Raw genomic sequence first — 17,909 nt, 5'->3', positions numbered from 1 at the left:
CCTTCTGCAGCAACCCTGTTTCCCAGAAATAAAGTTCAGTGTGTGTTCTTCTCCCAGAAGTCTATGATCATGTTTTGTTCTGTTAAAATATTCCTTTTTACCCTGGAATGCCTCCTTAGTGTTTAGAATTTGGTACAGTTTAGATAAAGTATATCATCTCCATTTTCCTATCTATTTTTAGGAAGGCATTAAGTATTGTAAACTCCTTGAGAGTTAGAAACATCTCAGAGCCTGTTTCAATATTGAAGGCATAGTCTTAGATACTCAGTTTCCTTTCCAGTGAAATCTGTCTGCAATCAACACTTAACCCCAAGCCAGAAGTAGCCACTTTTCTCTGGCTTTCACTGAGCCTTTGTTGTCCTCTTCCAATTTTTCATTCTAGGCTTTAGAAATTTATGTGGTTGGCTTATTACTTACTAGGAAGTGGGCAAGAGCACTATCTCATCTTATATGGTCAATACAGATGCTTTTAACAAATGTTTAGTTGTGAAATGGGATCCTCCCTCTCTCCTAGCTCACCAACTGGTTGAAAATCAAGTTAGGAACATTGAGAGTTTTACACTAAGTTTTCAGTTCTTAAGCTAATTTGCATAAGAATTACCTGGGAGTGCTTGGTAAAAATACATATTCCTAGTCCTATGCCTTGAAGTTGATTCTGTTGTGGAGCTATTAAGAAATCTGCATTTTAAATATATCTTTAACAATTCAAAATGATTCTAATACAGGTGACCCATAAGTCACCTTTGGAGAAACTGATCTATCTGAACTATTTTATTTGGCTAAGATCTGTTTTGTTTTATTTGATTAAGGTACTCCATTGGTTTAGTTATTAAATTTACAGAATTTTTAAAAAGGCACCAGAACGGTGTTTTCCATATGTTTATAAATGCTTATTACTTATCCCACTCTACCTTTCAACGAGCATTTAGATAAATAGCAGAGATAGTTAACTGCCTTTGCAGCTGTTTAACTATGTGTCTCATCAGAATCCTAATCTTTTCTCCTACTTCCATGTTTAACTAGCCATTATTTGATCCTGATGTCATCTTTTAAGATTGGTTGACTAAGCGGAGCACGAAGAGTGAGAGGCAGTTTTCATGCTAGTGTTCCTAGGATGTTGAAGGCAGGGCTTGAGGACGTGAAGTGGAGAGTAGTTTAGTGGAATGCTGTGGATCTAACCTGTGGAGGGCACTATCTTTAGGTTAAACTAGGGGTCTTTAGTTACTGATGGCACTGATTGAAATGGGAGGACTTTAATAGAGCAGTGGTTCTTAAAGTGTGGTTTCTTGATCAGCAGCATCAGCATGGCCTGAGAACTTGTTGGGGGAAATGCAAATTCTTGGCCCTCATGCAAACCTACTGGCTCAAGCTCTGGGAGTGGGGGCTCACCGTCTAGATTTTACCAAGTCAGCCAGGTGATTGATACACATTGAGGTTTCAGAACCAGTGGAATAGAGTAAGATTTGAAGTTCACCTTCTCCTATTGTGCCTCTCACATTTTTAGGAGGAATGAAAGACAGTTGATGAAGTCCACGTGCTCACCAGTGAAACATAGGCTTTGGAGTTAGATAAACTTGGGTTCAACTCTCGGTAGTTGAGTGACCTTGAGCAGATTATGACTCTGATTCACATGAAGCCTATAACTAGTTTTGTAGTAATTCAACCTCTTAAACAATGTTCCTTGTTTTTTTCACAAGGCCCATGTCTGGGCCTCAATACTTGTTTGATACTTATACTTCCTTATAGTTAGGAATTCGGAGTAATTCAAAATGGGAGCAAAAAAAAAGGAGCCAATTACATGATTAGCACCAGAAAAGCTTCTAAAGAGCATGTATATATTCAGGCTTACACTTTCTGTAGCTAGTTACCCAGAGAATGACCTGTGCATTTCAAGCACAGTCAGTAGTGATATTCTAGACAAAAAAGGCCCGTTGGCTGAATTAGTAATAGGATGCATGAAGCAATGCATCAACACACTTGATACCTTTATGGCCAGACAAGGTGTGGACTTGGGGCCATTTGAGGCCCATGCCCGTTGGAAATGGGCAGCTTAGGCTGAGCTGGTGGGTTCCTATGCAGCATAGTCAGGAGGTTTGTAGTCACTCTCACTACTTCCCAGGCATTGAGGGCCCACTTAATAGAAGCAAAGGAAGGCAAGCCTGCAGGAATGAGCCTGTCCTGATTGAGCTGGCCTGAGAAGGTACATTTTCAGGTTAGACACGTCCTTTTTCTCTTTTAAGTTCTGCCTCCTAGGAAAGGAGAAGCATTTTCAGTACGCGGATGTCCTTGTGAAAACATTACTCACTACAGAAGAGTATGTAAAATGCAAATAACCCTCCTAAGGATCTTGTACTGGTTAATTACTTTCAGAGGCAAAAGTAAAAAATTCCAACTTTGTCTTGCATTTAGAGAACAAAGATGAGTTAGTAAAATGGGACTTCCTTGCCATACTCCTGAAGCTTAAAATAATTGCTCTATCTGATTGGACTAATACCTTAGTTGAAATGTTCTCTGGGCAGCACTCATTGAGTCTCTGATTCCCCTGGAACTCTGCAGAAGTGGCCTGCTTTTGAGATGGCAAACTTTGGCTGACCTTAAGGAACTACACAGCATAGTGTCTTGCTGTGTAGGGAAAAGGCCCCTGACTGGGCTCCAGCAGAGGAGTCGCTGGTGGAGTGGAGAGTGCTAGGCAAGGCATCAGGACACAGGAAGTCTCAATCGTGGTTTTGTCAGCACTGTCCAGTGGAATTTTCTGTCATGATGGAAATTGTTCTTGATCTGTGCTATTCCACATGGTAGCTGCTGGCCATATGAGACTGTTGAGCCTTTGAAATGTGGCTAGTGTGGCCAAAGAACTTAATTTTCAAGTTTTATTTTTTTTTAATTTAAAGTAGCTACATGTGGCTAGTGGCTTCATATTGGACAGCACAGCTCTAGGTAAAATTTAGATAAGAGAAAAGAGATTTGGGTTTAGATTTTACTTGGAATATGGGAGGTTGGGGCTCTTGGAACTTCAAAATCCAAAACAGGTATGAATTTGTGTTATGAGTTTGAATAACGAACTTCCTTCTGTATGTCTACATTGCCTTATCCTGGGTGACCTGCTAAGAGGATTCATGACTGGTAAGTAAAGCTGAGTTTACCAAAGCGATTGGAAAGCTCAGACAGTTTTCCATGTTACTTGACCCTTTTAGTGCTACACAAAGGTGAACATTTAAGGTACCTGTGGATTGAATAAATTTTCATTTTATCTCAGCAACCCTGTGAGATAGGTCATGTCTGTTTTGTAGTTGACAAAAAGAGATTAACTTATGTTTACATATAATACCTTTATGGATCACTGTCCTTTAAAATGGTTGGTTTTAGCTCACAACTTAATTTGAAATTGCAAGTTTTTAGTATGTTGCTATAACAAGAAGTTAATTCATATTTGTTCCATTGTAGTCAGTAATAAGTAAATGCCTGACTATAAGTGGTAGAGAATCTAAGATTGTCCAGGCAAGCAAATAACACCCAAGATTTTAACTCACCCAAGGTTCTGCTTATATAGTAAAAGCAGATCAGAACTCAACTTCTCGACCCCATTTGGGATCTTCCTGTCATTTGCATGCTCACAGTGAACACAGTGAGTGAGTGTTGACTTACTCATAAGTAATCTAGTCCACCATTAGCCAGACAATCTTAGTCTGGTGGAACAAAGTGGGCTTTTATAGCCTTGACCACTGGAGTATAGTGAACGTATGAGGTCTTAGAAAATAACTTGAGTAAATTGCTTAAAGACCAGGAACAGATTCAGTTTCCTTCAGCTTTAGCTTCAAATTATGATCTGTCTTTTTGGGGGGGGTGGGAAGACAAAATGGAATTGGGATAAAATAAGTAGCTGAATTTTGAACATTTATTATCTCCACTTTACTTTTGAAGAAACTGAGGCTCAAGGCTATATAGTTAGTAGTAAGCCTCACAGCTGGGAGGCTAATCGAAGCCTGTCTGATGCCACAGCTTGAGTTCTTAAATGTGACACAAAACAAGGTAAAGGGGAGCCTGGGTGACTCAGTTGCCTCCTGGGAATACTGGGTTGTAGTGGAGTGACCTGTGTGGTATCAGACCAAGGACTTGCATTTCTTGGAGCACTTGCCTTCATTTACAGTGGATCCTTATCAGACTAATATGGACTAGAAGACTCTGTTACATTTTAATGTGTAATTCTTTCCTTATTAAGGAAGGCTTGCCGGCTTGTGCAGCAGAGACCCCTGGATAATTTATTTTTTAGCAGTTCACATTGTGCTTGGAGCCAGTTACTCCAAAAATCAGTAAAACCTCTGTTTATCTGAGTACTCAAGAAAAAGGATCTTTTTGTTAACCAGGGATTTACTAGACCCCGCCCCCCAACCCCCTTATTTTAGAAGGATCTCTGAAGTCTGCTTATATACTAAGGAGTTTCATTGGAGGTGGTTAGGAGTGTGAACAAGTGTGATGTTGTTACCACTTCAAGGGGGATAAATAACAAATTTAACTAGCTTGCTGCTTAAGAAGCAGAATTAGTAGTGGGCTCAGCCTTGGCCTCCCCTTCAGAGTTCTCATTCATGTGACTGACTGGCTAGTTTTGTAGAGCAAGTAGATTTTAACCACTTTTAAATCAAGTATGGCCATTCATGGGCTGTTTGAAAGGAGGAGAGAAGAGGGAACCAGGCTGAGCATGGATATCATTTAGGGGAAAGCCTTAGGTAAAGCAAGGAGGATATTCTTCATTTACACACCGAGCTTCAAAATGGCACCGCTCTCTCTACGGGGGCATTGGGGATAGTTTCTAGTCACTATTAAGTAATTGCAGAGTTCTGCAAACTGTGCCTTCTTTTGTATGGCCCATGGTGTTTATATTTTTTTACTGGTTGGGGAAAAAATTATTAAATACACCTGAAACTAATATAATGTTATGTCAGTTATACTTCAATTTAAAAAAAGAATATTATTTCATGACACAGGAAGATTATATGAAATGCAAATTCCAGTGTCCATAAATAAAATTTTATTGGAATGCAGCCATGCTCATTCATTTACATATAATCTGTGGCTGCTTTTGTGCTACAGTGGCAGAGTTGAGTATCTGCAACAGAGACTGAATGGGCCACAAAGCCTAAAATGATTTATTACCTGTCCCCTTAGAGAAAAATTTTGCTGAACCCTGGCTTGGTGAGTAGTGCCAGACGCTTACCTTGCTGATTCACACTCGTATGTATCACAGGAAGCCCACGGGACTCTTTTCATAAAACTTGGTAGCCTCTGGCTTCCAGAGGAATCTGTATAAGCCAAGTGTCAAAAGTTTACTGTGAGCTTGCAGCTTCATTAAGTCTTATTCTATCTTTTTTCTAGTCATTCATCTTCTCAACTGAGTCCCAGTGGCAGGACTCAAGTTACCTCTGCCTCTAAGCACGTCTGTGCCCGATGTCCAAACAACAAAAGAAAATTTCTATTCTAAAGCACCTGACTACCCTACTCCTTATCTAAGTTGGGGTAGCTGTGTCACCCCTAATGTAGCGCTTCCTTCTTCCTTTCAAATAGGGGCTGGGAAAGTAGCAGGTGAGAACCTCTTTCTTCCTCAATTGTAGAGCCTCAATATTCTCAGCTGTAAATTAAAAAAAAAAAATCCCCAGGGACTGACTCAGCATCTTGTGCCTGCCTTTTAAAGGAACAGAGAGACCCAACTGAAGTAGAAACTGAAAATAAAATCGGTAGCATGTCCATTATTGTAGGTGGCTGGTATTTGGTATTAATCACTGCTCAAAGGACCAAGACATGACAGAGCAGGGTTTTTCAAAATATGATTATAGATTATAGTCACCTGGAGAGCTTGTGTTAAAATACACATATCTGAGGATGATCTTATTCCCAGGTCTCATACATAGGAAAGTTTGAGAACCACTGCTCTTAAGCATTTAGATTTTTCCTTTTTATCCTAATTAGTTTGAACTAAAACAATTTTTGAAGATCATAGAATTCTTGGGACTGTAAGTGTAAGAGATCAGTAGAGGTCATTTTACAGATTAGAAAACTTGAGACCAGAGTAGAGAAATAAATTACCTAGGACCCCGTCATGACATTGCATGGTTTTTTATTTTTAATGTAATCAGTTGGTCCCTGGGAATGAGAGCCAGAGGAAGAGAGGAAGATGAACTTGAATTTAAGGAGCATATGGAAGGAGTAGGATGGGAGAGAAAGTTATAAAACAAGTGAAAATGGGGTACATAGACAGGAAGGGACTGAAAAGACAGATTAAGGTAATTGTAGTGTTGTAAAAGCATAAAAGGAGTCCAATTTAAATGAGGAAGTGGACTGGAAGAGAAAACATCCTATGACCATTTAACCCTTTTTTGTATGAGATTGAGGCCCAAAGCAAACCAGTTAGTTGGCTGCTTCATGTTGTGTCTTTTCCAAGGCAAGGACATGGAACAACATCTGGCCACTAATCTTACAGAATTGCTGATGTTTAAGAACCAAGATAGGTCCACTTAGGTGTTTTTAAGTCAGTTTGTGGCATTTCTTCTAAGCATATAGACACTTGGGAAGATGTTGTGATTGGTTTTAGAATTTGAGATTGTGTTGCAGAGCTGGTAAAAACAAAATGGAAAATGCTAGACTGCTATCTTTGAAGAACTCTTAGTCTTTTAATGCATTGTACTACAAAGTTTTTGATGATGAAATTTTACCAAGTATTGAACATTGAGGAGAAAAACTTAAGTACTTTGCAAAATATTTGGCAACCTTCATCTGATTGTTTGGCCCTTTCTTTGACATGGCGTCTGTCACTTCTTATGAAGGTATCTTCCAGCTGCAGTATTGAAGTCCGGTTCTGGAACTTCATGGGGCTAAGTCCAGGGGAACTTGGGAGACCCTTATGGAGACCCTTTTTCCCCCCTCCCTTTCCAAAGTTACTCATTTAACAGCTGCTGGGTTGGGGTGATTATGATGCTTATTATGGGACTTCATGAGACCAGAGACTTGGTACTGTTTTGCCACACCTAGAACAATGCCTGACACAGAGTTGGTACTCAGTAAATATTTGAATGAATGAATATTGTGAACCCCAGCTTCTTTAAGGAGAGAAGAAGAAATACTTTCATTTGCATTTTCTCCCTGGAGTTTTTTGTCTTATTAGCTTGAGAGTACTAGGTCCCTAATGAGGAAACCCCATTAGTTTCAATAATGAACAAGTCAGTTCATGACAGAAGGTCTCATTTATATACAATACACACTTGGGGAGAAAAAAATGATAATTTGGACTTTAAAAATTGGAAATGTTACTAGTGTTTAGAGCTGAATCCTCCCAACATTTTTCTTTTAAATTCCGGAGCTCTTTGAACTTTTAGCCATAACAGCCTCTGTCTTGCATACTTTGAAAGGCTATTAACTATGCACTGGAATTTTGGAAATGTTGTCAGTGAGAATCACTGTAAAACAGTGATAAGGACTCTTCTATGGGCTGCAAATTGAAATCAGCCACCCATTAAGATGGATCACAGACTGAATTTCCTGGATTGAAACTAGATTAACATTGGTAAAGTCTGAATTTAGACAGCTGTGTGGGGAGAGAAGGAAGGGTAGAGTTCTCTCACCCCCTCAACCCATCCCCCTTTCAGTGACAGGCTCTCAGTCTTCGTGACTGCTTTTAGTTTGGCATTAAGTTCCTGAGGAGATTCTTGCACACCCCTGATACCGACTACACTCCGGATGCCAGTCTTTATCATTGAGACCAGCTTGTTATCTGTCCTAGACAAAAACAGTCTCAAAGTGTTAGAACGTACTGGATGTAGAGTGTTAAGTAGAAATGGGGATTTTGTTAAAACTCCAGCTTCTGGGGATGTGGTATCCATGGGTTTAAAGGTTAGGGAGGAAGGAGAAGATACAAGGATTTATCCCAGTAGAAGTGATTTAATAAATGAGCAGGTGATGAATATCTTCTTTAGAAAATTAATTTCTTCTTCTTTTTTTTTTAATATTTAGGCTGCGCTGGGTCTTAGTTGCGGCACGCAGGATATTTAGTTGTGGCATGCATGTGGGATCGAGGTCCCTGACTAGGGATCGAACCTGGGCCCCCTTCATTGGAAGCACAGATTCTTACCCACTGGATCACCAGGGAAGTCCCTAGAAAATTAATTTTTTCACCCACTGTTTTCACCCAAATCATTCCACTGTCCACTTTCCTAAGGCACTGGCTATATATCTGTGTGTCAGAGATGAGCAGAGATTACCTTTGACAATGTTGTTTGAGGGCCTCGGGCCTCTTTGGGGAAGGCATCTTTTGGTTGAATAACTATTCCCCACCCCCATCCTCCACACACTTGACTGTCTTTGAAGGAAGAGCCCATCATATTTTACAGCTACTGCTTTAAGTCTCAAAACCTGTTGTCAGAAGTCAGTGTAAGGAGGTCTGCCTCAAAGCTTGGCAAAGAACCCTTCTTTATACCAGAAAAGTCCCTGCTTTTGTTTATAAGGAAGCAAAGGACTCTCCTGCTCTGATCTGATTACCCTAATCATTTAGAAGAAGGTTGGAGTGGTAAAATCCTTAAAGATCATGGAGCAAAAAAAAAAAAAAGATCATGGAGCAGTTGATAAAATGGTCAGAAATCTTTGCCAATTCCTTTGCCTTTTCTCTTAACAAAATGTAAATGTTTGTGCTTGGGTTGAATTGTAGTTGCATTAGTGACTTATGCAGCTACATAAGTCACTATGTAGCTTGTAATAAGTTTGGTAACACTGTTAGCCACCTGCTGATAACCGCTAAACTCATGCAAATATTTCTACCTGGGGGTGTTAACTGGTTTAGCAGTGTATCCCTTAAAACCAGTAGGTATTTTAGGCTTCTGGGTACAGGATTGTTAGATCAGGCCAAAGTTTTACTTCTTTCTTCGTAAGCTGCATCCAGGAAAGAAAATCAGACAGCCTTTTATTTATCATTGGCTGGTCAGGCAAGGTGAATGGGCATGGTTGCTGCTTTAAATGCATGTATAAAACTTGAACCCTAAGTTATTTGGAATGATTGGGTAAGTTCATTTCAGTTTCATGTAAATTAATCATGAAGAAACAGTAACAATTGGTACCGTAACAATTGTACCTTATTGACAGTTGTGAACACGTTTGGAATTTTGTGGAGATTAGCCAGGAATTCTGTTACAACCATACACAAAGAATCTGATTGACTTTTGAAGTTAAAATTCTTTCAGGTCACTTAAATTTTCTGAGCCCCAATTTCTTCATCTATAAGAGAGGTGAGTTAACTGAGATTACAGGTATCAAGTCAATGATGAACAGATTTGAAGCTCTTAATCACTGACCTGTGCTGCCTTCTTATAGACCCAGTAGTTAAGTGACTTTTACCCAAGGTCATACAGTCGGTGGTAGAACAAGATTTTAATCGGATCTTTTTCACTCTATTGAACCAGTCTGCTTCCTTCAGAGGTTGTTTCCAACCTTCTGTGCTTGTCTGTTATGTCTCTAATCGTCATTAGGGTTTAACTATGATCTTTTGTTCTAAAGGCATCATTCTTGAACTTGTTTTCTTTTTTTCTGGCCCTGCCAAGCGACTTGTGGGATATTAGTTCCCTGACCAGGGAGCGAACCTGAGCCCTCGTCAGTGAAAGCACAGAATCCTAACCACTGGACTGCCAGGGAATTCCCATTCTTGAGCATATTTAACAAAGTGTTTTATGGACTTGGCTTCCTTCTTCATATAATTTGTATATGTGTCTGGTTTCCCTGTGAGGAGTGAACTCTTCATCTTACACCTTGATACTGATTTGGCTACTTGGGGCTGGTTCTGTACCTGGTTTCCAAACCTGCAGCTTCATTGTCATCCTGGGATTAGGCCAGCTTTCAGGTACTTTATAACAATTGGATCAAATTTTGCTGGATTTATTTGATACTGAAGTTTCTTATTCCTAGGTGTTTTGTTTCTCTTCTGTCTAAGCAGAGGATTGGGACTCTAAAGCTACAAGCAGTAGAAGTGTATCTATATCTTTTTTAAGAAACTGCTTTTGGGACACATGGCTTTAGAAAAGCAAATTAAATATAACTCTGGGATTTTATTTTCTTGTATGCCCTGACAAGAATCAACTCTACCATTTCCTAGCTGGCAGGAAGTACATCACACTTAATTTTGCTCAATCATGAGAAGATACATTTCTCAGTAATAACAACAACAACAACAATAATGATAGTAATAATAGGTAGTTGACTTTCATGGCTCATCTGCCAAGAATTCCCTCTCTGTCTCTACCTTGCTAACTCCCTCTTAGGCTTTAGCAGGACTTAGTTCAAATACTGCCTCCTCCAGAAAGCCTCTGTTAACGCCTCATTGCCCTGTTGGATCCAGGCTCTTTATTTCTGTTCTCTGGTGGAATCAGATTGTTTCTCCTCATTATATTACTTTTCACTTGGAAACAAAGGAGGCAGGTAACCCAGATCCATTATTTTTACTCTTAAGACTTGTTTCAAAACGCTCATAATCCTACTACCTTACTACCCTTTCTAAAAAATAACAGGGCAGAAAAGTAGAAAATTCTACCATGGTGTAAGAGACAGAGGTAATGACACCCATGTGTTTTATGTGTAGACATTTAGAAAAATGTCTGTTACCTTTTTTTTTTTTTTTTTTAGCGGTATGCGGGCCTCTCACTGCTGTGGCCTCTCCCATTGTGGAGCACAGGCTCCGGACGCGCAGGCCCAGCGGCCATGGCTCACGGGCCCAGCCGCTCCGCGGCATGTGGGACCTTCCCGGACCGGGGCATGAACCCATGTCCCCTGCATCGGCAGGCAGACTCTCAACCACTGCGCCACCAGGGAAGCCCTAAGTTTTTTTTTTTTTTTTAATATATTACGTCCCTGCCATATGCTTGGGCCATAATAGCAGATCCTAATGTTCTGTTTCTTGTTTGCTAAATCTGACCTGTAAACAAAATCAAACAACACAGACTTCATTCTAGGTTGTAGTGCTGGTGGCATGTTTTGTCATTGTTATGGTTTTAACCATAAGTGCTAGTTGGGCGCAGAAGTAATGAGGGTATTAATTATTGTCAAGTGAACAGGGGCCACCAACTTTGTATCAGATTGACTCAGCATTTTAAAATTTTAGACTTGAGATTTTCAGAAGTTGGAGGATTCTTTATGCTACATGGAAGGTTGGGTTCAAGTCCTATTTCTGACACCATATGATTTTATTTTCCCATCTCTGTGGGATGAGAATTTCTTACAGCTAGGGGTACAGTCATGCAAATTTCTGTTTCCCTAGGGCCTGAGTAGATACTTAATGGATTGTGCCAAATGTGGCTTCTTTTTTTGCTGTGAGCCAGGAGTAGTGTGAACACACACATTGCCTATACATTATTGTTAGTTATCTTTTGCTATTAAACATGTTATCTCAAAATTTAATGGCTTAAAATAACAAACATTTGTCTTACACAGTTTGTGTGAACCAGGAATCCAGGAACAGCTTAGCTGGGTGGTTTTGGCTCAGAGTCCGAGACTGCAGTCATCTGAAGGCTTAATTGAGGACCCACTTCCAAGGTGGTTCATTCGCATAGCTATTATCGGGAAGTTTCAGTTCCTCACCACATGGGCCTCTCCATAGGGCTGCTTGGATTCCTAACAGTATGGCAACTGGATTCCTCCAGGGCAAGGAGAAAGATCCAGTGACTTTTATGACCTGGTGTTAGAAGTTGCACACTGACATTTCCACTTTATCCTGTTTTTAGGAGTGAGTCACTAAGTCCAGCCCATATTTAAGGAGAAGGAAATTAGGCCACACCTTGAAAGGAAGAGTATCAAAGAATCTGTTGGACATATTTTAAAACTACCACATGTGTTGGATACATAAACTTCTAATTGATTCATATTCAACATTGGGGTGACATGTCCCCAGTGAGCTGCATTTTTAATATGTCCTTGGGTTAATTCTGATGCACTAAAATTTGAGAGTCACTAACCTAAAAAAGTGGAGAGAGATACTATGTTTGTGGATGCAAAGACACAGTAATGTTTTGATGTCACATCTCTCCAAATTGTCCTATGAACACAAACTCCCAGCCGGCTTTTTTTTTTTTTTTTTAAAGAAATCAACCAACTGAATCTAAAATTTATATGGAAATACAGGAGACAGAATAGCCAAAACAATTTTGAGAAAGAACAAAGCTAAAGTACTTATATTACCTGATATCAAAACTTACTATGGAAAAAAGCTCTACTGTGAAGCTTTAGTAGTCAAGATAGTGTGTGTGTGTAGGATAAAATGGGGTCCAGAATCAGATCTATGATTATGTGGTCATTTCATTTCCAGTAAAGAGGCCTAAGGCAATTCAATGGAGAAAAGGCAGTCTTTTCAAGAAATGGTGCTAGAACAACTGGACATCTTTATAGATTAAAAAAATGTTCCCTGTCCCTTACCTCTGTAAAACTCCTAGAAAAAAAGAATATTCACAATACACATGTCTAACCAAAAATTTGTAATGGATAATGTATAAAGAACTCTTACAACTTAGGAATAAGACAAAATTTTTTAAGTGGGGGAAAGACTTGAAGAGATACTTCACAGAAGGAGATATATGAGTGGCCAATCTGCACATGAAAAGTTGCCCATCATTTAATTAGGAAACTGGATTAAAACCACAGTGAGGGGCTTCCCTGGTGGCGCAGTGGTTGAGAGTCCGCCTGCTGATGCAGGGGACATGGGTTCGTGCCCTGGTCTGGGAGGATCCCACGTGCCGCGGAGAGGCTGGGCCTGTGAGCCATGGCCATTGGGCCTGTGCGTCCGGAGCCTGTGCTCTGCAACGGGAGAGGCCATAACAGTGAGAGGCCCGCGTACCGCAAAAAAAAAAAAAAAAAAAAACAGTGAGAGGGACTTACGTGGTGGCGCAGTGGTTAAGAATCCGCCTGCTGATGCGGGGGACACAGGTTCAAGCCCCGGCCCAAGAAGATCCCACATTCCACAGAGCAACTAAACACGTGCACCACAACTACTGAGCCTGCACTCTAGAGCCCATGATCCACAACTACTGGGCCCGCATGCCACAACTACTGAAGCCCGCGCACCTAGAGCCCATGCTCTGCAACAAGAGAAGCCACCGCAGTGAGAAGCCTGCACAGCGCAACGAAGAGTAGCCCCCGCTCATTGCAACTAGAGAAAGCCTGCGCGCAGCAATGAAGACCCAACGGAGCCAACAATAAATAAATAAATTTATTTATTTTAAAAAAAAGCGCCACAGTGAGATACCACTACATACCTGCTAGAATGGCTAAAATTAGAGACTGATAATACTAGGTGCTGGTGAGAATTTGTAGCAGTTGAAACTCTAATCCGTTGTTGGTGGGAATGTGTAATGATACAATCACTTGGGAATACAGTCTGGCAGCTTCCTATCAGGTTAAACATATACTTACCGTATGACCCTATAACTTCACTATTAAGTATGTACCCAAGAGAAATGAAAACACATCTACACAAAGACTTGTATATGAAAGTTCATAACAGATTTATTCGTAAAAACCAATGCCTGAGAACAACTCAAATGTCCATCAACAGGTGAATGGATAAATAAATTGCAGTGTATCCACACAATGGGATACCATTCTAATAAAAATCTAACCAATTACTGATACATCCAGCAACATGGTTGAATGTAAAAAAATATTTTGCTAAGCGTAAGAAGTCAGACACAAAAGAGTAAATTCTGTAATTTCATTCATATGAAACTAGAAATGGAGACAAATCTAATCGATTGTGCTATCAGGTCAGTGGTTGCTTCGGGCTGGTGATGGAAAATGGGGATTGACTGGGAATGGGCACAAGGGAGACTTCCGGGGATGATGGAATTGTTCTAAATTTTGATTGTGGTGGGGATTATATCTGTGCATATGTTTGCTAGACTTACCACACTGTATCTTTGAAATGTGTATATCTTACTGTGTAGAAATTATACTTCATTAAAGTTGATTTAAAAACAGGTGTCTCTTAAGGTTTGAATTTTCCAGAAGTTACATAGATAACCATCTGATCTTGAAAGTCAGCGTTCAAGATTTATCCCTTCGAATCATTTATGGCTTAGTCTTCATAGTACCAGATCTAGGAGAAGAATACCAAACTGTTGCTTCCTTTTACGGTAGAATTGGCCTCCCCTCCTCTTCCTGCTTATTTGTAACACGTCTTGGTTTTAGAGGCAGGGTAATGGGATGCCTTGTCTGGGCTGCTTTGTGAAATCTTTCCCTCCAATGGAATGTGCTATTATGGCTACCATGTCATTTAAATCCTGTCATTGTGCTTCTTGACCAGCTTGTCAAGGTAGGTGGGCAGGAGATAGCTCATGACTGCTCTTTACTGACTCATCTCTTATGGTTACAGATTCTCATAAACACAAAGATAAACATAAAGATCGAGAACACCGGCACAAAGAACACAAGAAGGACAAGGAGAAGGACCGAGAAAAGTCCAAGCATAGCAACAGGTAAGGGTTGAACCAGCAAGTCCCTCATCATTCAGCAGTGGGTTGGCTATGGCTTGGCTCACCTGGAACAGGCCTTAACTTGAACCACAGGTAAATACCATGGATAGCAAAGTCAGCAGAGACTTTGATTCCAGAGTTGTTAAGAGGATGGCCTTGACAATTCAGGCCTTACTGGGGATGCCATTTTTCAGATCAGGATGTACAAAGCAAGTATGGTGAATTGTTAACACATGATGGCATTTAATCAAGTGTCCAGAGAGCTTGCCTTGATAAAAGGTGACTGGATTGGAGACTTGATAGATATATATTTTTCTTCTTTCCGTACTTTAAAGGGTATAAATTTTAAAATTCTTAACTTAGGCTTCCATGGTTTGTAAGCCCCTGAAATCATATACAAAAGGTTGGGTATATGAGATATTCCTGGAGAGAACATTCCTAGCTTTTGTCAGGTTACCAGAAGAGTTCAGCTCTCACAAAAGCTAATAACCACCAATGTAAATGAAACTCAGCGGTGCTGCCCTCTGGGATCCAAAGGAATCAGAAAGATGTTTTCTTGTTCATTTTGCTTCCATTTTTTTGGTGTAGGAGACAAGTGGTTAAGCCGAGAGACTTAGGGTATCTTTGGATATAGGACCACTTATTGAAAATGAGGACTTAAACTTCCATTTTGAGTTAAAGGCAGTTGTTGGTGAGAAAGCCATAGGGTATTCTCATAGTGGCCAAAGTTTTGTTAGAGGGAACATAAAGTTCAGTCATTTATTGGCACAAGTGCCTGTAGCCTAGAGTCTCTTAGAACTACTTCATTAGGTTGGCTTATTGTCTGTGGACAAGATATTTTCAACATAAATAATGGTCAAAAGTTTCTTGTCCAACATATACAGAAATCTTCTATAAATAAATAAAAATGAGGCAGATAATCCAACAGAAAAATTCATGAGAGGATTGAGTAAGCTCTTCACAAAAGAAGATATCCACATGGCCAATAAAAATACTAGAAGACGCTCAACATTACTCATCAGGGAAATGCAACCTCAATATAATATCCTACACATTGTAATAATGGCTGAGTATTAAAATAACACTAATACCAAGATCTTACAATGATGTGGATCAATCCCATTTCTGATGGGACTATAAATTGTTAAATCATTTTAGAAAACTACTTAGCAGTGTCTTGTAAAGTTAACATATGTATACCCTATAACTTAAGAATTCCATTCCTGAATGTGTTCTCAACAGAAGTGTGTGTATTTGTGCACCAAAGGGCATGTACAAAGCTATTCAGAGCTGCATTACTTTTAATAGCTCCAAAGTGAAAATCTCCTAAATGCTCATTAATAGTAAACTGGATAAAGTGTGGTATATTCACATCTTAGGATACTATATATAAATAAATATGAAATAACTACTGTTAAAGTAATAAGCATAGGTGAATTCCACAAACCTATGTTGAGTGAAAGAAACCAGCCAAAAAATATATATTGTGTGCTTCAATTTACTTGAAGTTCAAAAACAAAACAATTAATCAAGACCTTTAGAATTCAGAGTCATGGTTATCTTTGGGAAGGAAGGAAGGGTAGCAATTGTAAAGTGGTGTGAGGGGAACTTCTGGTGGGGTATCAATGGTATTTTTCTTAACTTTGGTGGTAATCACATATTTATCGTTATTTTATGATAACTCTGAACTCTGCACGTATGATCAGAATATAATTATGTGTATATGCTACTTTTATTTTTAAAAGTTATAAAAAATAAGGCTTATCAAGAAAAAAGATAAAGTGAGAATTCTAAGTCTGTTCTTTTTATGAGTAATGAAAAATTTTTTAATATTTTAAATGAAAATTTTAAATTAATAAGTCTTCATGAATCATTAAAATAACCAGATTAATTTCTCTAGTGAGGATGTTACTTCACAAAATCATCTATCACTCCTGTGGTCGGTCTTTTTTTTTTTTAATTTTTAAATTTTATTTCTTTTTTTTTTTTTTAACTTTCTGGCTGCTTTGGGTCTTTGTTGCTGCACGCAGGCTTTCTCTAGTCGCAGCGAGCAGGGGCTACTCTTCGTTGCAGTGTGTGGGCTTCTCATTGCGGTAGCTTCTCTTGTTTCAGAGCATGGGCCCTAGGGTGCGTGGGCTTCAGTAGTTGTGACACGTGGGCTCAGCAGTTGTGGCTCGCAGGCTCAGTAGTTGTGGCTCGCAGGCTCTAGAGCACAGGCACCGTAGTTGTGGTGCATGGGCTTAGTTGCTCCACGGCATGTGGGATCTTCCTGGACCAAGGATCAAACCCATGTCCCCTGCATTGGCAGGTGGATTCTTACCCACTGCGCCACCAGGGAAGTCCACTCCTGTGGTCTTTCCCCACCACTCACTCATTTCTTACCACTTGATTATCTAGTTTCCATTTTCATTAGTCTAGTGATTTTAATTTTAGTAGTTGAATCCAGTCTCAGTTCACATGCATCTTTTCTTCAGTTTGTAGGTGTCCAGCCTGTATTAATATCTACCAAAGTAGATTTGAGAGTAAAGAATATTGCCAGTAATGAAGAAGTTCATTTCATAATGATAAAAAGGGACCAATTAATCAGGAGGACATAGCAGTTGTAAATGCTTATACACTGATATCAGAGCCTCAAAATACATGAAGTAAAAACTGATAGAATTGCAAAGAAAAATAATTCTTATTTATAGTTAGATTTTACTACCTCTTTCTCAATTGATAAGCAGAGAGAAAATCATTAAGGATATAGAAGACTTTGAACATCATCAACCAACCTGATTTAATGGACATTTATAGAATATTACGCTCAACAGTAAAATACACATGGAACATTTGCCAAGATATACCATATTCTGGGCCCAGGCCTTCTCCTTGAAACCAGCTTCCCTTGGCTTTCCACTTTTCTGGCCACCTTTTTCATCTTCTCATTCCAGTTCACAGAGTGATTCTCTAAGTCTTTGGCTCTCTTCCTCTGCCACCTCTCTTGCCATTTACCCTTTTCTCATATTCCATTTCCAGTCTCCCTGAACTTCTTTTCAGTTCCCCAAACACAGCATGTCTTCTGAATACTCTAGGTTTTAAAATATGCTGTTACTGATTCTGGAATACTCTGTTGCCCTCTTAAGAACATTCTTTTAGTTGCAGCATAGAGTTTACTTCTTTCAGGTATCCTTTCTGCCCTCCACCCTCATATTAAAGTGCCATTTTTATGAGTTCTCCCGCACCTGGAATATATCCCTATCACAGTAATTACCAGTTGTGGTGGTGTTGTAATTGTCTCTTTACTTTTCTGTGTGCCCTATTAGACTCTTGAGGTCCCTGGGAACAATGTTGGGGTCTGTTGTATTCATTTTACATCCTCAAGGCTTAGTATAGTACCTGGCAGATAGGTTTAGTAGCGTATGTTTATTGAATCAATGAGTGGTT

General features: G+C 39.6%; 1 protein-coding gene across 1 annotated transcript in view; it reads left to right on the top strand.

The window, feature by feature from the left end:
• The window catches only part of TOP1 (DNA topoisomerase I), an 84,481-nt gene that overhangs the window by 13,014 nt on the left and 53,558 nt on the right, over positions 1 to 17,909 (top strand). Inside the window, exon 3 of the mRNA XM_060078657.1 lies at positions 14,384 to 14,486. Within this exon, the coding sequence (XP_059934640.1) occupies positions 14,384 to 14,486 (103 nt within the window). The remainder of the gene's footprint in view (positions 1 to 14,383; positions 14,487 to 17,909) is intronic.

The sequence above is a fragment of the Mesoplodon densirostris genome, chromosome 16, assembly GCF_025265405.1.
Source record: "Mesoplodon densirostris isolate mMesDen1 chromosome 16, mMesDen1 primary haplotype, whole genome shotgun sequence".
NCBI lineage: Eukaryota > Metazoa > Chordata > Mammalia > Artiodactyla > Ziphiidae > Mesoplodon > Mesoplodon densirostris.
The sequence above is the reverse complement of the archived record's forward strand: the minus strand, read 5'-3'. Positions and strand labels throughout refer to the sequence as shown.